Source organism: Hippopotamus amphibius, chromosome 10, assembly GCF_030028045.1.
Source record: "Hippopotamus amphibius kiboko isolate mHipAmp2 chromosome 10, mHipAmp2.hap2, whole genome shotgun sequence".
NCBI lineage: Eukaryota > Metazoa > Chordata > Mammalia > Artiodactyla > Hippopotamidae > Hippopotamus > Hippopotamus amphibius.
In genome coordinates this window covers 11,450,674-11,474,187 of record NC_080195.1, presented here as the reverse complement: position 1 = coordinate 11,474,187, position 23,514 = coordinate 11,450,674, and the positions used below count along the sequence as shown (strand labels likewise).

Genomic DNA, 23,514 nt, shown 5'->3' with positions numbered 1-23,514 from the left:
TAATTGTAGAGAATTTAATCAAGAGCAGCTACTCGCATGGCTGGCACGCGGCTTTGCATTTTGAAAGACCAGGTTACGCCTCGTATGACTAACGTAACAGGCTGAAACCACCACTGCTTCAGACACCGCTGATTAGAGAGAACACATGGAGCATGCTGCTTGGTTGGGATGCCCCACTTTTCCAAGGTGTGTACCGCACAGGGCACTCGTTATGGGCTCTGCTCCCAACCTTCTGGGGTACAAAGTGAACTACACCTGATGTCCAAGACACAACTGGAAAGGAAGGAGAGCTCAGCACTGCCATACACTAGAAAAGGTGTGGAGAGTTTTCCTGTTTTCTTTTTGTCTTACTACTGATTCACTCCATACGATGCTCTTCTGGAGGTGAGGCACCAGCATTTTCAAGCCCTGGCTTAGAAGCCATTTTAGATTTAGCACATTTGGAAGTTTAAAATGTATCCTCTCCAACTCCAACAAACTTTTTTTTTTGAAACAAAAAGAATCAATATCAAAGCAACATTAATATCTGAAAAAGTGGCCATTAGTCACAGTTAAATATTTAGTTGTACTGCATGCTCAATTCAACATTCTGAACCTCAGAAACCTCTGCTAAGACAAAAGCTAGAGTATTCCGACAAGACTGTGAGATCTTCCTCTCTGGTTATTTATAAGAGAGGAGCTGGGAGTTACTAGCATGGTGTAGCTTAGCATAGGAGGCGAGAGCAAGTTACCTTAGGATTCTGTCTTTCTAGCAAAGCACCTATACATTATCTGAGGTGTAGCCAGCATGTGGGTAAAATGCTAGAGACACAGCAAAGACAACAGAATTTGTTTAATGTAAATAATATTCTTTATGAAATGAAGCTGGTCACATTTTGCAAGTAATTTCTCTCTTTTGGTTTGTGAGCCCTGACATGCTTTTTCCGAGCACATTATAAGGTCTACAACTAGTAATACTATTGATTCTTGCTTTTTTTCCTAGATTAGCTGCAAAGTCAAATAACAGTGTGTATAACCCAATGTGAGTGGAAGAAATTTTTTCCCTCAAAAACAGTCTAAGAAGAACTGAAAAAAAAAATCTAGATACTGAGAACAGACTAATTATTTAAGGATTAAGATCTATTAGAAACATTTTTGTTAAGTCATTCAGAATTTTATTTTTTCTTTACTGAGGAAAAAAATGCCCCTCCTTCCATTTCTCGTAAACCTCCCTAAAGCACTTTGGATCAACTCACTGACTCCGTGGGAAAACTATGTCGGTGATGAGCGTACGAACATTGTGAAGTGTATTACGTAGTACCCACTTTAGGCTTTTAGAGTCTTTAAAAATACACTTTCTCCCCCCTACTAATTGTGATCCTACGGCATGCACGGGATAAGATGTTGCTGCAGTTCAATCAATCTGAAGGTGTGCATGATTACCTGTGAACAAGGTCTTACCATTCTGAATGTCCAACACGTGATGTTTATTTAACGTCCAGCCGCCCATGTTGGAAGCATCTAACTCGTAGCCTTGCAGAATGGCAGTCCTTTTCTCCCACAACGTCAGGTCCAAACACGACTCATATTCATACCCAACCGACACTAGAATCAAAACAGATCACAGTTCGTCTTCCCCACCACAGGCAGAAAGGCAATTTATTTTATTATTTTGATGAAACTGCTTTTTTCACCTATGTGCTCTGAGACGATATTTCCACTTATTTGTGAGCAGAGTCTATTTTTATATGAGAAGATTTGATCATATAAAAGGTGTTTTTCTAAAAGATGATCTCCAAATATTATTTTTGTACTGACTTAACAGAAAACTAGTACTTTTCCCCACACTACCTGCTCATAAGGGGCTCACACCACAAAATGACGTTCAGATTGAACAACTGGGGAAGTCATTAGATCCGATAAATCAGCCCCAAATGGTGATTAGATGACAACTAAAAATAATCTTTGCAAAAAAAAAAAATATATCCACTATCTGAATAATTAGAGATGTTTCGTTTCCAAGAGTATTGTTATAGAAAATATTTATAATAAGTAAGGTTCAATGGAGCAAAACAGATAGCCAGGTTCTGACATTATATTCACATATTATTATCAGGAATGAACAATAAAACCAGCAGAAAATTAATATGAGCAAATCACAAATGAAAACCTTCAGAGTTCACAATGAAACACAAGTTTTACAGTCTAGAACAAAGTGGAGATGGGGCTGGCGGGGTGGGATGAATTGGGAGATTGAGATTGACATATATACACTAATATGTATAAAACAAGACAACTAGTGAGAACCTGCTGAATAGCACAGGGAACTCCACTTCCCTGTACAGTAGCAACTAACACAACATGGTAAAACAACTATACCCCAATTAAAAAAAACTCAGAACAGGGACTTCCTAGGTGGCGCAGTGGGTAAGAATGCGCCTGTCAATGCAGGGAAGACGGGTTCAATCCCTGCCCCAGGAAGACACCACATGCTGCGGAGCAACTAAGCCCGTGCGCCACAACTATTGAGCCCGCGCTCTAGAGCCTGTGAGCCACAACTATTGAGCCCATGTGCCGCAACTACTGAAGCCCACGCACCTAGATCCCGTGCTCTGCAACAAGAGAGGCCACCGCAATGAGAAGCCCGCGCACCACACGAAGAGTAGCCCCCAATCGCCGCAACTAGAGAAAGCCCATGTGCAGCAAGGAAGACCCAAAACAGCCAATAAAATAAAAAAAAAACAAAAAAAAAAACAAAAACAAAAAACACAACTCAGAACAAAGTGAAGGGAAAAGTGGCAATTATCTGATTGATGTGAACAAATTCCAATCCAAATTACATATCAATTTCAGAATAAAATGCCTACTCTATTTTCAGGTAACAGCTAATAGAACAAAACATGTTTTCCTTTAGTTTTTGATGTTCTGAGCCTTAGCTTGGAGCTACACTATGCACATCTCAAGAGGTCAAACTTTGATTGCATCGTTCAGACATGCAGTGAAACAACTAGTTCGATGTCTTAAGAATATCATTCCGCCGAATGGACTGGTGCTTCCCGTCAGAAGAGCTGAAATAAGTTTGGGACGCAAACGTTGCCTGCTGTCACATTAAAATATCACCATGAGTTGAAACAACACTATAGTTGTTAGACAGTGAAAATATAAAAAAAAGGAGAAGGGAAGCCGAGGAAATAAAGTTATAAAGGAAAGAAGAAAACGATAAAAGGAAGGGACACAATAAGGGAAAAAAACATGAAAAAAAAGATACGACAATCTGAAATCTCATCCAGAACATTCTTCTAAGATATAATTTCAGCCAGAAAAATGGATACTTTCTCCTTTTCATCATATGGAATACACTCCTTTTTCCCATGGTGGATCCAAACCTCCCAGCTTATAACTTTCCCAGGCGATCTTACTGCCTTCCTCGCCGCTTGTCCATGGATTTCCACGCGTTACAATTAATTTTATGTTAGTTCTGACTTGAAGACAATGTTTTCGGTGCGGAATATAGATTTACATGGAACTTACCAACCGCTTCGGAGAGACCATAGACCTTTTGATCATATGCGTCTGTTTTATCCCATATAAAAGTATAGGCCAAGTTCGGTGAGGCAGGAAACCACTTTTGAAAGAGTCTTCCTACTACAGCCACCATCAGATGAACCTTCATTAAATTAAATGGGATAACGGACTGGGTCATGGTGATCTTAAGTACCGACTTATATCCGGCAGCTCTGGAACTCAGGTAGGACAGTTTCAAATCTGTTCCTGGAATTGTGGTTTCTTCATGGAGGACCTAGGTTTTAAGAGGGAAGCAGCTTCAAACGGTGATCATGTATGACCATTAGGCAAAATGCATTTAAAAGAACAGAGCGGAGCAACTAAAATACGACGCTAAAGAGCCACTCTTCACAAGTAGGCATTTGAGATGTTACCTTATTCAATAATTAAAAATAACTCTGCTGCCAGCCCAATTTTTTTCCCCGTAAAAGCTTCCTGTCATTTATTCTGAGTTAATCACAGCTCAGGGGCTACTTCTCATACAGAAAATACTGTGGCAGCTCCATCAGGCTGACATGCGCTGACTTGTTAGTTTACAGTCACAGTGGATTCTCACTAACCCATCTTTCACCCCTATGGCCCGGGAGAATTGGAGCAGACATTTGTAAGATGGTTAGCTCAGCACAGGGATGTGGTCCAGGTCAAAGATCTGGCCCACGCCAGCTGGCTCATTTAGGGATGAAACCTATGCCTAAGACCTCATCAGCTGAGTGGTCACAGCCTATCAAGGCAGGAGTGATAGCAAAACAGACAAATTCGTTTGGGTTAAATTGTAGCAAATTCCATACTCATGTTGGAAGGTAATATAACAACAGCACATACTCATACTTAGTTAAACATTGAGCTTGGACTCACCACTGATTTTTGATATGATGGTACCTGAACTAATATTTTCATGTTGCATAAATTTTCCCCCAGAGAACAACTAATGTGTTGATAAATGCACACAAAAGACACTCCATATATACTTTTTGAACTGAAACAAGTGTAAAAAGTTAATATCATTATCTGCATTAGAATTGTCTCCTTTACAAATTTAAAAAATTATATTCTTAACCTCACAATGTACTCATCGATGTGACTTGCTCAGTGAACACCAACAAATTTATCCTGACATATGCAAAATACATTATGCCAAAACATAATTTAAATATTTTGAAAAATTATATGTTACATTGTATATAGAATCTATAGAAACAATTCAGATTCTACTTGCTAGTGGTGCTCCTGTTAGTTTGGTTAATAATAATAGCTCTTCCTAGGCTTACAACATCTGTTGTAAAGTGCAAGACTATGTTTAAGGATGAACTGGGAGATTGGGAGTGTCATATATACATTAATATGTATAAAACAGATGACTAATAAGAAAAAATATCACATTGTACACTTTAAATATAAAAAAGTTAAAATAAAAATTAAAAAAAAAAGAACCTACCCCAGGAACTCACCACTTTCTCTACTAAGAATTAAATAGCATTCTCAAAGTTTGCCTCATATTGCCCTATGAATATTCATTATTCGGACTTAAAGGACTACTTTTTCATGTTAGAAAAATCTTAGAATAGTGATTTGGAGTTCAGTAGTGTTTCTCCTCCTTCCAGCTCCTCTCACATGAAACAGTTGGGAATATGTACATTTGTCACACAAATTTTAATAACTTAAGTAGAACCCCTGCTACTGACAAGTGTAGCTGTCACTTTCGATATAAACAATGACACAGTTGGAAGTAGCACAAAAGAAGGGGCTAAAGAAATTTCCATTCGGCCTGTGAGTCAGTGCTGACATGAAGAGGGATGTGACGCAATGTAGTAGATGCAGAAGGCATCGCTATGCTGTAATAGACACACCAATTCATTACAGGTGGTTGGTTTTCCTTACCAACCATGCAGACTGAAATCAGACACAGACTGTCTTAAGCAAAATAGTTTATGAACATACAGAAACTTTCTAGAGACCTATTAGACTCAGGGAAACCATTACATTTAAGATTGACGGTACTTTTATAGGACTGTAGGGTACAGGGTGAATCATCTGGACAGAACTCACTGCTCCATATCACTGGGGAGACATACAAGTGGATTACTTTGAAAAATAGATTTTGTGACTCTTTAAAGGTCCTGAAAATATAAGTGATGGAAACCTAAGGCATATAACTTATTTTCAAAATAATTTCACGTACATTTGATAGGTTTTCCATAGGTAAGGCAATCTTTCATGAATATATATTTCTGTGATCCTCTAGGAGCTGCTTCTCTATTTCACAATATCGTGTGTTACTCCTAATTTTAATAACTGATCACTGTCTTTGCCATCATTAGCCTACCTCCATGGAACAAATATCTGTAATTTAGTTCATTAAAACGTGTTTCTCCTAGGTAATTTAATTTGACCATATTTTTTGCATTAGTGGGAAAAGTAAATCCAGCCAGAATGGAAAAACCAACCATGAAGCCTATTTTTGCCAACTGCACTATCTTTAAGCTCCATTCCTGACCTGGTTAAACACTCAGAAACTGTGTCCTCCCAGTTCTACCTTCCAAATCTGTCTAATCCATTCCCTCTTCTCAATTTCCACAACTATTATGATTTGTGGGTCCTCCCCATTGGGGTGCTGGATCCGTATGGAAGGACAGTAAATACTAGCCTATGCACCAATGTGTCTCCTTCTATCATTTTATACATTTTGTCACTTGAGTTAGCTTTAGAGAAATACTGAAAAACCTACACTGGCCCCCTGGTTCCACACTGCCTAAAGAATTCAAGGTCTCCATTGCATGGTATTTCTGGGCCATTCATAATCTGGCCCCTCCCCTTGAGCGCCCTATGTTTACAATGCTCACCAGTTTTTATACAACAGCATTTGTTTTTACCACCATGCTGTGGCTCACACATCTTCTTCAATCTGGAATATCCTTTACCCTCTTTGAAGGCCAACCCTCTTCAGTCACGTTTTCCTTGGCTTCCTTAGAAATTGACCTCTCTTTTGAACTTCCATAGCTCTTTATTCAAATCTTTATTGCATGTAGAATGGCAGGATCCAAGCCTTGTTATTCTTTTGATCCTAGTAGAGTACTTGTACATTATATGTTCTCAGTAAATTTTTACTAAAATATTTGCCAGCTGTATGATGGAATGGCAAAAAAAAAAAAAAAGACCCTCCATGTATTCATGGAACTGTTGACGATGTGAAACCCACTGCAATGACCTGGTTTGCTAGAAATTTGCCACCTAGAGACAGACACTGCCTCTAGGTTAAAAATCTACTGGCTAAGACTGGCCAAGAAGTTTAGAGTTAGTGCAAGATGGACCCTGGGGAGGAATTATCAAGTTGGATAAGGTCACAATGAATTTCCAAAAGCTTCAGTCTGCCGGACTATTGTGCAGGAAATCATCGAGGGGTCTCTTCTGCACCATATTTGCCTGGGAGCATTCTCCGTATTTGTTCTATTAGAGCTTCTTGGATCACCTCTTCTAATCTCTGTCTATACTCCTTTCCAATGGGATCTCATCCTAGGCTTTAAGTATTTCTATAACACTGACTGATAACTCCCAAATTTTCATCTTTACTTCCAAGATTCCACTGCATCTTCCCTGGATTCCATTCTGCTTCTTACCACTTCTACTCCAATCACCTTTGTCCAAGCCCCCATCATTTCTCTTACCACTGAGATTGCCTCCTGCCTGGTCTCTTTGTATCAACCCTTGCCCCAGACAGAATATTCTCAGCACGGCAACTACAGTGATCCTTTTAAGAAGGAAATGGGTAAGTGTATTTGCTCTGCTTAAAATCCTCCCACAGCTTGTAATTACTCAATTGTAATTGGAAAAGTCATCTTTCTCACGGTCTTCAATGATTTGTGATATCACCACCTTCATTCCAGCCAAACTACCAGCTTCTTTGCCCTTCCTTGAACAAGCCAAGCAGGTTCTTCCCTTGGAGCTTTTGAACTTGCTCTTTGCTCTGCTTAGAATGACCTTCTATTTTCAGAGTTTATTCTTTCTCTTCTTAAAGTTTATGCTGAAATGTAATCCTATCAAAGAGATCTTCCCAGATTATGCTTTATAAAACTGCACCTCCACCCACTTAACCCTGCTTTATTATTTTTAAATAAGTCTTATTCACAACCTGACACATATTTATTTGTTCGCGGTCGCTCTCTCCCTGTAAGTTGGCAAACTCCTTGAAAGCGGGTACTTCATCTGATTGGTTTACTGCTTTGTTCCGTTACAAGAGTGCCTGGTGCAGAACAGGTATTCAATCAATATTTGAAGAATGAATGTGGCAAAAGCTGCTAGGTGCTGTTATATTTTAAAGACCACATATGTTTACTTAGCTATTTACGAATGAAGTCCATTATTATTGTACCAAAGTCCTACCTTTAAGATCTAAAAGTTATTTCTAATTGGAAACATACTGGAAGGAAAACAATTCCCAGATATTTTGGTAGATAAAATGAATAGTGAAAAGTATGGCTATTTTTTTTAAAGTTATATAACTTTTCCCCTGTGAAAAATTGGGCCTTATGAACTACAAATTATTGGGACTCAAGACATGATATCACGTTTTAAAAATATCGTGATAAAATTAATCAACATTTTCTAACAAAATTCATCTTTTCTAAAACATCTTTTGCTTACAATAATAACTAAGCAGTAAATTATTGAGAGTAATGACCACGTACGGTAGTGCTTGGTCCAATGTCAGTTAGGAGGTCAGGTATGTACAGGCACTAAAAACTTTTTCCAATGAATGAATAAATGAGCAAACATTATGAGCTATTGAACTTAAGCTGTTTTCCCATTTGGCTACAATCAATAAGCAGATACAGATATGGGTTGAAGAAGCAGTATTTTTAATAGATCTTTAAGCAATAACTAGATATCCTACTATAAAAATACCTATTCTAGTACACACACTTACCACATTCTGTACATCATTCTACAGAATTATTTAGAATAGCACTGGAATTCTGTAATCCTGTAAAAAAATTCTTTGGAAACCCCACGATGTGATTATGGTTTATTTAAAAGCACTGTCTGCTAGAATATTCTACCTGTGTCTCAGGAATAATGGGACTGTCTTCAGGAGACGATCTAAAAAAGGTAGATAAAGGTGACGACACAATGATAGGATTCGGCCTCACGAAGCCACTGAGATCACAGCTGGGAATGTCATTCTCCTCTTTCTTCATGACTAGGGTATCCATCACATAAAAGACATTCCAGGGAATCCACACGGTATGATGCTGAGTGAGGAATGGGGAGCGTTCAAACACCAAAGTTAGAGAAGCTCCGCCATTTGCCAGCAAGTCAAACCTAAGAAAAAAGCGAGACATACTTAGTGCATTATCTGGATCTCATATAAATCCTGGCATGCAGCTCCTTAAATTAATATGCTTTATAAAGAAAACCCTTTTCTCCCAACGTTTATATGAAACAGTTTCAAGTCTACAGGAATATTAAAAGAATTATATAATGACCAACCGTACACCCTTCACCTAGATTTACTAATTTATGAATATTTTTTTTCCAAATTTGCTTTATCTATCTACCTATCCACTCCTTTTCCAGAACCATCTGAGCTTAAGTTGTAGATACTACAAAATCTCACTCTCAAATATTTCAACATGAATCTTCCAACACAGAGAACATTCTCCTAGAAAACCACAACATTATTATTATGCCTTAGGAAATGAAATCAACTTTGAAAGATTTTTATGAGTATATAACTTTAAATTTCTGCCAGCATGTACTGTCACAGATTCCTGAAGTCTAAAACGTTGTTGCACTTCCGTATTAAAAAGGACAATGAAACATGCTGGGTGATACAAGAATCCCTAGTTTTTATGCTTAAAATACTTCAAAGAGAGATACGAACTTACATTCCATCCTGGCGGGTAATAGTATATCCATATTCTGGGTAATGGAAAAATGAGACATTCACTCCAATAAGTGGAGTTCCATCAGCAGTTAGCACTTGGCCTCTGATGACAGATGCAAGGCTGTGGGAAAAGCAGAAGAATCAGAATGAACATTTGTCTTCCCAGGCCAACATGACCATGATGTAGAGATAATTCAACCTCAGGATAAAATAACACTATTACACGCACTTGTATTCACAAAAACCAGACCTGAAATACTCCCAAGACAATGTTCCTCCTAATTCATTGTAATCCACATTCTTGAAATGCCTGGTGTTTACCCTGGGTTTTAATTCATTGGATTTTGCAGAGTTATTAAGACCAATAATTTAGAGATGAATTTTTAAAAACTATAAACTGTGATTTTTTTCATAACATATATCTGGCGCTTGCATGAAGGAAAGTATACTTTCCAATTAATTCCAAGGCAATCTGAAAATCTGCAGGGACCAAGAAGTACAAGATTTAAGGGGGCAATAAGGAACATTTGTGCAACAACTTTTTATCAACTGCTGGGTCTAACTGCATTAATGCTGTTAAATTGCTGCAGACCCAGGAGTTCTGGTGTAAATCATCTTCTTTTGCTCAGTGAGACACAAGACACCTGCTTTCACTTACTGGTTTATTTTCAGGTCATTACTGCTCTGCAAAGCACCAGTCCAACAGCTTATGCAATCTTACTGCCATGCCGTTAGCAGTTCCATTACATTAATTCATAATTTATATTATTTAGTGAGCTCCACTTCAAAAAAAAGTGCACTTCTGTTTTGCCTTTTGGGGTCTTTTCATTGCTTCTTTTGAAACATTTCCAACTGTGCTAACAAAATCAACTAGTTAAATGAAGATTTACTGACTCCTTAATGGGATGTCCTGTTATGTTCCAGGTACTGAAATTGACAAAGTATGTGAACTGTGTCAAAAACGCTTGAAATGCGAAGTTTGGTGAAGGATGTGCTGAACGAGGGAAAACTGCATTTTAAAGAAAGCACTCTCCTCAAATTCACAGTCATCAGCATTTCATATAAAGGGCTTATCACTGTTGACAGTATCACTACAAGTCTATGCAAGGAAAAGCTGCATTAACCTCTTATTGAAAGGACTTTCTCCAGGTATGACATGGGTGCTATCAGATCCTATGAGAAAACTGATGCGGTCATAGAAGGATTTGGCAGCTTGCTGAGATGGTGATTGTAAGCTTTGGCTAATGATATCCTGGGGATCAGGCAATCCGCGACAGTAGGGCTGATTCTGGCAGGAACTCTGTAAACAGCAGTCAGGATCCATGCAGTCTACAAGTCCATCTGTAGAGAGAAATGTGAACCAGTATGAGAATTCCTTTTTTTCTGCCGTGATGCTGAGTAAGTTTCATTTGCTGGCTGGCTTTTTTCACGTCAAATGATTCGCTCCCCCTATCTGATAGTAATTTCTAGCAGGCCTACTTTTTGAAACCAAAGGAAATACAACACCTGCAGTTGCTTTCACAGACAGTAAATGGATTGGAGATGGCTGAAAGAAAATCATATACTGTTGATTCTGAGTAAAAAAATAAAAAATGACTGTCTAGAACAATCTATTACAGGCAGACCTCGTTTTCTTGCTCTTTGCAGATATCAAGGTTTTTACAAATCAGAGGTTTGCGGCAACCCTGCACGGAGCAAGTCTCTTGGTGCCATCTTCCCAACAGCATCTGCTCAATTCGTGTCTCTGTTAATATTGGTAATTCTCGAGATACTCCACTTTAGCATTATTATTATATTTGTGATGGTGACCTGTGATCACTGAACTCTGATATTAGTGTTGTAACTGGTTTGAGACACCACGAACTGTGCCCACACACAATGGTGGACTTAATTGACGACTACTGTGTGCGTTCAGACGGCTCCACTCACTGGATACTTCCCCACCTAAAATTTGGGGAAAGGTCAGAAAATGAAAGTCTGTGAAATACTAATACAAATCAACATATAATGGATGAGATTAGCCAACACCTTTCAAGGAAATCTTTTTCCCAAGGACGGTAAAGTGTGTTCCAAATAACATTAAGGCATTTCTCAAATTTGAAACAGGAACCTTTAAACAGCCTCCTCTAAAATGCAGATGTTAATAAAAATGTGGCTAATATAAATAAGCCATAATATTGGAAATGATAAGCAATCTATCACTAAAAATTGACTGACACAGAAACCATCCCATTAGTGGATAACAGTGTGAGGTTACGATGGTTTGATGACATTATCCTTTAAGGTCACTTTTCAGTGACCAGTGGATACATGAATTTTAACCTGCTTGGCAATTACATCTCTCGGTATATATTAATAAAAACATTCGTTTCTGAAGATTTTAATCACCCTTGAGAGAATGGACAAAATCATTACAAAATCTTCAAACCCAAGTTTTAGGTCTTGGGGTGACCCTATTATGGCAAACTCAGCTGAAAATATCTAGTTGCCCTATATATTTTATTTACACAAGAGTTTTGAAATAACTTTCATTTTTAAAAACCACACTAGTCTTTTTTTTTTTTTTCTTTTTTCTTTTGCTTTAGGCTACTCTTATTAATAGAACATAAGCTTGCCCATTCATTATCGGACAGCAAACCGAGACAAAAGAAAACAGCCTAAATGGAATTCTATTGCCCAGTCTAGAAGCAGGTCAGTAACCACACAGATAAGGTAAGGAACAGGAGATGAGGGGCCTGGCTCAGTGTCCTTACCTGAAGAAGAACGCTGTGAACCCCTGTGGTTTCTCCTAACTCTCATTTCCCCTTCTTTGTGCAACAGCTCTGAATTTTCATGTCGGTACCCAGTCCTCCCCAGCTCTCAGTCTATGCGCATATTTCCCTTTGTGTTTGGTTGAGAAGTGTACACGTTATCTAACTTGTCAAACCAGACTGAATTTCAGGAACTATCTAAAAAGCGATCCCACCCCCAGACCCCAGGTCCCAGGCTTGGAGCTGTAAGGCTGTGAGGCTGGGGTTACTGCATTCTTCCTGCTGCCACTGAGCAGAACCAGTCTGGGAATGGGGCCATCCCAGAAGAGGCAAAGTCAAGAGCTGGAGACATAAAACAACAGGTCATAGGGACATCTTTGGGCCTTCTGCAATAAGCTGTACCTGACCTCCTGGGCTTTTCAGTTCTAGAAGCCAAAGCACTGCCTTCTACCTTAAGCCTATTTGGGTTGCCCTTTCCATCACTTGAAACTGAAAGAGATGTAGTTTTATCCAGAGACATTAACTAAAAATCTCACTATTTCCCTTATAGTTGAAAAGAAAGGCTTAATAAGTAAATATTGGAATAAAATGTATGGTGTTGGACTCTTGTTACATTACTATTTTAACTTTCTGACACCATAATTTTTATACACATGGAAATGTATGAGAATTTCTGATAAGCAGATCTTATTACATGGTTTCTTTATTATAGTTACATTCTCATGTAGATGTCTGTTATATTTCTAAAAAATAGGCTGTTAATTATTTGAAACTGCATATTTATTCTTTTGACAAAAATTTAAAATCATGTTTTAAGAAAATCAAACGAAACTGAGCTTTGAAACTTCATAGAAGTTTATCCAAAATATTGCTTTCTTAGCCAAAAGGCCAAGAAGATGAAAAATGTCTAAATATTTCTCAATATTTCTAGTGGAAGAAAGATGAAACTATGCTAGAGGCTTATTTTTCATGAGGCTATATTATAATAATGCAATATATTGCATTTTTTCTCCATCTGTCTCAAAGAAATAGAAGCATAGTTATTAAGACTCAGATTTTTAAAGTAGTAGACTATTGACCTCTTGCCCCCAAATAATTTCTAGCTTCAAAAAAAGAAACAATTAAAAAAACTCTTTCAGAAACAATTCATGATTATATGTTGAGACTTCATGAGGAATCTTTAATATGTTTTAATATATATGTAAGAGTTCTGACTCCATGGATTTAGAATGGGGTGTGCATATGCTCAGGAGAGTAATTCCACACAAATATTTGATATTCTTGCAAGTTTTTCCCTTATATTCATTTATATATATATATATATATTTAATTGCCTATTTATTTATTTATTCATTGGCTGCAGGGTATCTTCATTGCCGTGTGTGGGCTTTTTGTAGTTTTGGAGAGTGGGGGTTACTCTTCATTGCCGTGGGCAGGCTTCTTATTGTGGTGGCTTCTCTTGCTGTGGAGCATGGGCTCTAGGGGCGCAGGCTTCAGTAGTTGCGGCTTCTTACTGTGGTGGCTTCTCTTGTGGGGCATGGGCTCTAGGGGCGCAGGCTTCAGTAGTTGCGGCACATGGGCTCAGTAGTTGTGGCTCACGGGCTTAGCTGCTCCGCGGCATGTGGGATCTTCCTGGACCAGGGCTTGAACCCATGTCCCTTGCATCTGCAGGCGGATTCTCCACTGCACTACCAGAGAAGCTCCCTTATATTCATTTTTTTTTTTTTTTAAATCTATTTTATTGGTTATTTCCTTAGGTGTATTTTCTGTTCTTTTTTTTTTTTTTTTTTTTTTTTTTTTGGCACACGGGCTTAGTTGCTCCGTGGCATATGGGATCTTCCTGGAGCTGGGATCGAACCCGTGACCTCTGCATTGTCAGGCGGATTCTTAACCACTGCGCCACCTAGGAAGCCCTTATATTCATTTTTAACATAAGTAGAAACTACTTAATAGTGAAAGTATTGGGTTGGCCAAAAAAGTTCGTTCAAGTTTTTCTGTAACATCTTTTTTTTTTTGATGTGGACCAATTTTAAAGTGTTTACAATACTGCTTCTGTTTTACATTTTGGTTTTTTGACCACAAGGCCCTTGGGATCTTAGCTCCCCCACCAGGGATCGAACCCCCACCTGCTACATTGGCAGGTGAAGTCTGAACCACTGCACCACCAGGGAAGTCCCTTTCTGTAACATCTTACGGAAAAACCCAAATGAACTTTTTGGCCAACCCAACACTACCAAACATTATATTTTATCTCCATTAATCTGGTAAATTAAGGGTAATATGTTCCTCTGCCCCCAGCTTTGGGTCCCCCATATTACCCCCCCAGTGTCTTCCTAATTTAGGCACTATGTGATATAGCTGCCAAAGAGGAATGCTCACATTTTGTCATTGATCTTTGTTAGTTTACAGAAAGCAAATGTGCGCCTGGCATGTAGTCTGCAGGTCATAAAACTGCATGAGATCGACACCTTCTGAACTAATCAGTTGGAAATGCATTTTTACAAGCCTCTCTGCTAACATCAATCAGAGAAAGAATCTCATTTTCAACAGCCGAGATGCAGGGACACACGGTTTGTTATTTTTCTGCAGACTTTATCAGTAACTTGCCCAAGCAAGTGATGGATGGTTATGAATCTGCCTTCCTATAACTTGAAAAAACATTTTTCACTCTTTGTCTATACTCACGTAGCTAGGGCTATCTAGTACAACTAAGTTGATTACCCACTTGCCCAAATGTATATGATAGTAAAAGCGACTTTGTGGAAGAGCTTCTCAAAATCATGGACATTCCATGTTAGTCTCAGGAAAATAGGGTTGGCTTAAATTAACATTGGTGTAGAAACCATATCTAATAGAATTACTCATAAAAAAGTTCTAAAGAAAATTAGAAATGTTCAAAACCCACTGAATAACAACTTCATTGATCAGTTAAGACCCTCCTTCTCCAGGTTAGGCTTTGCAATATAACTGGTACTTTGATATAAAGTAGACAGTATACAGTATGCTTCCTTCCACTTAATCCTCAAAATTATTGCTCTAGTTATCATTTCAAAACATGTTCTCATCTTTCCTAATGGCTTCATTGGTTTGCCAACAGTGGTCGGCAAACTTATTTTGTAAAGGGCCAGATAACAAATATATTAGGCTTTGTGGGCCATACAGTCTGCTACAAGTATTTAACTCTGCCTTTATAGCTCTAAAGCTGCCGGAGACAATATGTATATGAGTGGATGTGACTGTGTCTCAACAAAACTTTATTTACAAAAACAAGCTTTGGCCCACAGTTTGCCAACCTCTAGTCTTGCTTTGAAGTTTCTACTCTGCCCTATTCCCTTACAGTCTTTAAATCCTTCTTGATTTTTTCTTTCTGGCAAGTTGTAAACAAAGCACATTTTGCTAGATTATTAAACTGTCTGACGTTTCCTACTTTATCCTCTATGTTGGCTTTGATCTGCTTGTCAAAACTCTCATTTCTGTCTTTTAAGCAGCTGTGGATATTTTTATTTGTTTTTTAAAACCTTGATATATTGATTGGATAAAAAGTCATGAACTTCCTTTGAATGAATTTTCGTCTTTACTCAAAAGATGATTAATGAATGCCTACTGCCCTTCCCCATAGTATTTGAAAGCTCCCTCCTCCCGCCACTCCAAGTTGGAGGCAGAGGTAGAAATTCTGATGCAGTACTTTATCTGTGGATTTTAGAATTCTCAAAGTGTACAGGTATACCTTTTGTTACTCTTTTAAGTCATTATTCTGTAACCATGCATGAAATACATTTGTTTGTTACTGAACTGGGATCACGTTTGGTTTTTTTGTATCTTCTTGCTTTGTCTATACCAGAGCTTTCTGGGTGGCTTTATTTTCTCTATGTTGATAACATTTCAATGCTAATGACTCCAGGCTGGTCATTCTCTTGAACTCCAAATCCACAACCTGCCTTCTAGATATTTCCACTTGGACATTACAGGCATCGAAAACTTAACGTGCCTGAAACACAACATATACTATCTTCTCTGAACACTCTGCTTCCTCTGCATTTCCTATTTCAACGAATAGTTCCACCACCCATTCACCCAGTTGCTCAAAGTAGAAACATGCATGTCATCCTTGACTCCTCTTCTCCCTTTGGCTCTGCACCTAATCAATGACCAGTTCCCCCTTTCCCCACCCCTAACAGCTCTTAAATCAGTCTATTTCTCTCCATTTCAATGAAACGATCCTTCAGGCCACCATGGTCACCTCTTGACAAGACCTCAACAAGAGCCTGGTTTCCCAGCCTCCGGTCTCGTCCCAGCTATTCATTCTCGACACATGAGTCTGAGTAATCCTGGCAGAAATCAAATGTGATTATTTCACTTCTCTAGCTAAAATATTTCCTTTAATTGGTCCCTGCTGCTTTCTGAGTAGTTAGAACTCCTTAGCATGGCTTACAGGACCTTTGTGATCATTATTTCCTCTGCCTGGAGACTTCTCACCTGCTCTCTTATCCCCCACATCCCAATGCCTTTAGCAATCAGTTCAGACAATGGTCTCATGAAGTTCCTTGAGGGCTAATCAAGTTCACTATCGTAGCCCCAGAATCTAGGACATATACTTCTTCGCACTGAGTATGCAGACAATAATTTTGCTGAACAAAGTGAAGGATAAGTTCAGTTCCTAGAGATTATGAGATCAAAACAGGTCAAAATGTCTTAAAAGCACAGCAGACGTGCTGATTTTTTTTTATCACCCTTTTCCTGTCCTCAGACACTATGCTAATCCTTGAATTCCTATTTCTTTTTTTACTCTAATAGGTATTTTTACATGTTCTTGATGAATTGGACATTAAACAATCTATACAGTTATAAAAAGTATGAGAAGAAATTATATGAAATACTACATATAATCTTACAAAGGGAAAGGCTCTATGTACTTATGAAGACACACGACCCAGAATTCAAGAAGGGAAAGATAACCCTTATAAAAATTTACCTTATAAAATGTTATCACTTGAAAACTTCTGCATGATGAAAGACACCATAAACAAAGTTAAAAGATAATGAAAACTTGGAATAAAATATCTGCAACACACCTCACAAGGAACTGCTAAGAATATACAGAAAACTCCTAAAAATTAAAAAGGAAAAGTCAAGTAACTCAATGGAAAAAAACAGTCAAGAGAAATAAATAAGCAATTAGCAAAAGACATGCAAACAGTCACAGAACATATATAACAACCATCGATCTAACTAGTAATTAGGGAAATGCAAATGAAAACAATAAAAATGGAGTCATTTCCACCCAGCAGACAAAATTCGTATTTTTCATTCTGTTAGACAATTTTGCTTATGTCCAGTGATTCTGTACAGACTATGAACATGGGGAAAATAAACACTCGTACTGATGACGTGTACAGTGGTGAAACTTACTTGCAAGGCAATTTGGCAGTAGCTACCTCAATTAAAACTTAAAATACCCGGTGACCCAGCAACTTCACTTCTAAAAATCTGTCCCAAAGAAATATTTGTACATTTTCACAAAGATTTATATGCAGATACATACACAGATTCACTACATATATGTCTTTATGCTAAGAGCAAAAAAAAAGAGAAAACGAAATTATTATTAATTAGCAGTGGCAAAATTCATTAGGACATCTATGTTTCTATTATAAAGTATGAGATAGGCCTATATGTACCGACGTGAAAAAATCTCTAAGTTATACTCTTTGGCAGAATCAAATTTAGAACAGTACCTATCCCGTTTACGTTTAAAAACATAAATGTGCATTTAAATTCACTGAAGGAGTAGAAGCATGCACTCCGAGTTGTTGGCAGTGGTTACCCTTGAGAATGAGAACGTAGCATTTGTATACGGCTACTGGTAACAACCCTCCCCAGGAATGGAAAGGTTCTTAATGTGGAGAAAGGGGACACTTTCTTTCTTTCTTTTTTCTTATAAGCATACTTTAGTTTTTAATTTATATTTTTTATTTTATTTTTAAAATCTCTTTATTGGAATATAATTACTTGACACCGTTGTGCCAGTTTTTGCTGTACAACAAAGCGAACCAGCTGCATTTATACATATGTCCCCATACCCCCTCCCTTCGTGATTCCCTCCCACCCTCCCTATCCCAGCCCTCTAAGTCATCACCCATCACCAAGCTGACCTCCTTGTGTGATGCAGCAGCTTCCCACTTTAACGTGGAGAAAAGGGACACTTTCTAAATAGGTTCTGGGCAATGCCCTCTGTGACGTTCTGAAGCTTGCAGTGGCGGCAAATGGTAATGGGTGTAAAATACAGAGGAGACTTCTAGTTCCAGCCTCTGTGGCTCTGATTTTCCTCTACTTCGAAAACTCATTTAAAAATAATGCTCAAACCCATGTTCCTTGTGTACTACCAAGAAGTTACACGGGTCCTCTACTTCTGAGAGCACAAGCTGGACTTTTCTTTCCTAGAATGGGATTCCCTGTGTTCTAAACCTTCTGTGGACAGTAAAAGGGTTCAGAATAACCTGACTCTCTCCCCTACAGTAGGATCTCATAGAGTCTTTCAAATGAATAGTAATATTCCCCCCAAATCATCTGCCAGGTTAATGTATTTTAAGACTCTGAGACTGAGTGCCACTCTATATTCTGATATCCGGATTCTTTTTGAGAAGTACGTAGGAAATTTCATAATTTCCTCTCCTCCCTCCCTCCCTCCCTCCATTCTTTCTTCTTTTTTTAAACCACCCCCCCCTTCCTATTTCTGTTACTATTTTATTTGCCTTTTATTTTTCAATACGTTTTTGGAGAACACAACTGTCTCATCCTCCTGCTAGGACTTCTAAAAAAATCTGTTTGCAAATATTTCCTTATTTTATTTGGTAATCTCCGAACGTAGACCAGCTCTAGCATTCATCACACTCACTCTGATGCTTACGTTAACTTTCATGCATTGTTCCCCCCTCTTTTTCATGCCTAGCACACGCCTGCTTTCTCCTGCAGTTTGAATCTTTTGTTTGTATTTTTCTTCCTTCCTTTCTCTCTCTCATGACTTTCTTTTTAATTTCTAAATAAGCTCCATTGAATTGTGCTTCCTTCTCTACAATCATCAACCTCTGAAGATGTAAAAAAAAAAAAAAAAAAAAAGCCTGTTTTAGGTACATCTTCCTGACATAGCCCCATGAGTTAGTAACTCTGAAGGACAAAGAATAATTCTATCTGCTTACAAGTAAAATGCATCTTTCTTGGCAGGATTTATATTTTGACATTCTACCATCTTGCACAAAATTTAGGAAGAGGCTTTAAGTCATTCTTGGGCCCTCAACCGTCCAATCTGCAGGAGAGGGCTTGCATCCCATGCCTCTGGTACCCACAGGGTAGCTACCCACTGGAGGACCAGACAGGGAAGCAAGAGGTCAAAGGGAACTTTGACTAGCTCTTCCTAATGAGAAGAACAATAGGAACATGGTAGCCATCTCCAGAGATAATGTATTTTGGAGAAATCATCTCATTAATAAGCATCTTGAGTTTCTACAGAGTTGTCTCTGACAAGCTGTTGCATTTGGACGCTTGCATAGTGGGACCGCCAGGTGGGAAGCTACCGAAAGTCAAGACATGCCCCCCATTGAATGAGATTCGTAGTAGGGTGACCAGGTGAAATCGACGATGCTTGCAGAAGTGTGTGGGAGAACTGGAAAGCTGCTTTTTCAATCTTAGGCATGGAAAGTACATCAGAGGCTCAGCACTGGTTTCCCTGCTCTTAAGTGAGAAGGCTGGAATTTGGGGGAGGGGGGAAGGGAGGAGATAGAGAATAGAAGTTTCCTCCTGAAAGTAACAGAATTCTTCTAGCCATGTGAAATGGTTATTGGAGTATATTGTCTGGTTACACTAAAACTACATGCTGTCAACAGCTATGAATATTCCAGTAGCGGAATCTGCTTTTCTGCCCACTCAGTATCCTTACCCCTTTCTTCTGGAGACAGAACTTCAGTTTTCTTGTGGACAGGTGACCTAATTCAGACCGATGCGAGCTGGACTCAGTCCAGGCCCGGGCCTCATGTAACCACTGAACAAGGTGTCATCCCTGTACTGGACTTGTTACGTTGGAGGAATGTAAACCCGGAGCTGGTGGGAGAGACATCCAGAGCACGGTGCCAGCACAGAACAAAGCAGAGCTGACGGACGATTGACCCAGATTTCTGTTACATTGTCTGCACACCTAGGTGCATCTCTCTCTGAATTTGTCAGTTATATAAGCTAATGATGGGGCAGTATGGGGTCACTGTCTTCAACTCCAGATGACACAGCATTTAACAGGGACCAGTTCCCATCTCTCCACCTGTCTTTTCTCTGATCTTAGCAACTTCACCATGAGGGTGAGCTCTGGGACTTGAACAAGACGTGGCTCAGTCTAGAGGGAGGACAACTTTGCAGCTGAAGATAAAGCTAAAGAGGAAATATTTAAAAGCCAAGTGGAGGCCTGCAGCGTGGATCACTTGCTCGGAAAGCTTTTCCAACGAGAAGAGGATATCTTGTCCTTGTTCCCAAAGTGTCTCCAGGCCCTGTGTGGAGATGTTCGCCACGATTCTCTGGTTCAGTGACTACAAGTTGCGGATGTCCACTGTGTGATTTAAAAACTGACTCTTGCACAGCTGGCCTCTGCCCCCACGTCTGCTCTGGCAGCCTCTGCGTGACTCCTGGAGCTTGGATTTGAGAAGCAATAGGGAAGGCACCTTGCTGATTCTGCAGAGAGTGGGGGATCTCTGTCCAGGCCTTGATGGTGGGTAAAAGACGGCCTTAGTTCTGGGAAGGCAATGTGTCTGTGTATGTGACAGCTACTTTATCTGGGCCTTAAAGAAACAAGGGCCAACTGAATAGGAGGTTTAGTTCTTATGACCGTGTGGGTGTGAAGAGAGCAGCTGAAGACAAGCTCCTCCAGGCCGGTTAATCGGCAGCCACTCCCCCAGGTCCTCATCAAGAGTTCTCCTTGAAGGCTGCTTGGCCTCAAGCGTGTCTGAGACATACAGGGGACACAGGCTCCACAGGCAAAGAGGGCCCCCTATTTGCTGAGCTCAGAGGCTGAGGGTCTTTAGGCCTAGGACAGATGGGGTGAACTGGACTTGGAAAAGGAAGGTATGTTTCGGACGGGAAGGAAGATACTTGGTGTAAAAAAAACATATATATATATATTTATTTCCCCATATGTGGCTGCCCTTTCTAAAATTTTTAAAATATATCTTCAGTTCTGAGAATAGTAAACAACTCTCTGTGTGTGTGTGTTCTGCAAAGTTCTTAAAGCTGTGTTCTACAAAGTTACTCAGACTAGACTAGCAGCTTTTTTTTAAATTAATTAATTTATATTATTTATTTATTTATTTTTGGCTGCGTTGGGTCTTTGTTGCTGCTGTGCGGGCTTTCTCTAGTTGTGGAGGGTGGTGGCTACTCTTCGTTGAGGTGGGCTTCACTAGTTGCGGCACGTGGGCTCAACAGTCAGTGGCACACGCGCTTAGTTGCTCCGCGGCATGTAGGATCTTCCTGGACCAGGGATCGAACCCGTGTCCCCTGCACTGGCAGGCAGATTCTTAACCACTGTGCCACCAGGGAAGTCCCTAGTCCTTATTTCAAACATTGTTTTACTGCCCTCATATGATAATGATATCCTTAATTGCCAGATTATGCGTCTTGAGTTGGAGTTTGGGGTGGAAAATATTGTCTCTATACACACATCCCAAGTTCAAGGAACCCTCTAGCTTGGGTTATAAAGCACCCAGGTTACAGTCTCAGGGTATAAGGAAGCTGGCACTGAGATTCCTTCTTAGAAGATCAACAAAATTAGGTTAGGGACAGGAATACAAATTATATGAGATAAGTAGAGAATCCACAGGAGGCCTTCTATCAGCTCAGTTTTCCCCTTGGAGAGCGATGTCTAGAGATAGCATAGCTTCATGCTAATAAGAATAAACAAAGGGGGAATGAGGCCAATTCACAGCTGATAAATTTTGAGGAAAGAGAGAAGCCGCCTTAGCTGATAACAATACTAAAGAGTTGATTAGCCCCTAAATTACTCTGCAGTGTCCCTGCAGACTGGGCCCTGCAGTTCGCTTCCCTCTGCGGGAGTCTGAGCGTCTGTAACCCCCTCAATGCAATCTTTCAGAAAAGTGTGAAATATCTGGTCAGGGAGGAAGGGAAGGGACCTCCCTGGCGGTCCAGTGGTTGAGTCTGCGCTTCCACTGCAGGGGGCGCGGGTCTGATCCCCGGTCAGGGAACTAAGATCCCACATGCTGTGCAGCAAAAAGAATAAAAAATAAAAGAGTAATTAAAAAAAAAAAAGGCGAGGGAAGCTCTCCTTCCTCCCTGAGTGATAGAAAACAACAGGGTAGAGGCTTCTTGGGGGAAAGTAAGGAGGAAAGTTGCCATTTCGGCTGAGGGTGGGAGAGGACTGATGCTGTGGTTTCTACAACCGGCACACAGCCACGGTGAAGGCGTCGGGGCAACGCCGTGTTATTAGGCAGGAAATGCTTCAAGGGCTACGGACCACCTATATCTACCAGGAGCAGACAGCAAAGGCGGCTTCAGCTCAGAACCTGTGGCTCGAGTTTCTCGAGAGCCCAGGTTAGAAGAAAACAGGGAAAATAGCGACCAGTGTGCTAGGAACGAAAGGGGAGAACTGCAACTCTTAGGAAGATGAGACACAAAGAAGGTTTGGTTTCAGAATGACTGCAGCGTGTGTGTGTGTGTGCGCGCGCGTGTGTGTGTGCGCGCGTGTGTGTGTGTGTGTGTGTGTGTGTGTGTGTGTGTGTGTGTTGGGGGCAATGGGGAGAGTTGAGAGTTGGTTCTAGCCACTCTGCTTCCGAGATAACAGTACAGGGCAGACCTTGTTTTTTCTGTGCTTCCCTTTATTGTGCTTTAAAGATATTGAATTTTTCACAAGTTGAAGTTTGTAGCAACCCTGCGTGGAGCAACCCCAATCGCGCTATTTTTTCCAACAGCATTTGCTCACCTCATGTCCCTGTGTCACGTTTTGGTAATTCTCGCAATATTTCAAACTTTTTCATTATTATTATTTTTGTGATGGTGATCTGTGACCAGTGGCCTTTAATGTTACTATTACAACTTGCTTAAGGCTCAGATGACGGTTAACAGTTTTTAGCAATAAAGTATTTTTTTAATTAAGGTATGTATGTTATTTTTTAGACATAATGCTATTGCACACTTAACAGACTACAGTATAGGATAACTTAACGGTGTAAACATAACTTTTATATATACTGGGAAACCCCAAAATTCACGTGCTTGCTTTACTGTGATACTTGCTTTACTGCACTGGTCTGGAATTGGACCTGCAACATCTCCGAGGTCTGCCTGAAGTTA

At 39.6% G+C, this 23,514-nt stretch overlaps 1 protein-coding gene across 1 annotated transcript in view; it reads right to left on the bottom strand.

The window, feature by feature from the left end:
- TENM3 (teneurin transmembrane protein 3) overlaps positions 1–23,514 on the bottom strand; it is a 592,830-nt gene that overhangs the window by 60,098 nt on the left and 509,218 nt on the right. Inside the window, exons 15-19 of the mRNA XM_057696894.1 lie at positions 10,549–10,765; positions 9,426–9,545; positions 8,598–8,859; positions 3,511–3,778; positions 1,441–1,584 (exon numbers count right to left, since the gene is read on the bottom strand). Coding sequence (XP_057552877.1) covers positions 1,441–1,584; positions 3,511–3,778; positions 8,598–8,859; positions 9,426–9,545; positions 10,549–10,765 — 1,011 coding nt within the window. The remainder of the gene's footprint in view (positions 1–1,440; positions 1,585–3,510; positions 3,779–8,597; positions 8,860–9,425; positions 9,546–10,548; positions 10,766–23,514) is intronic.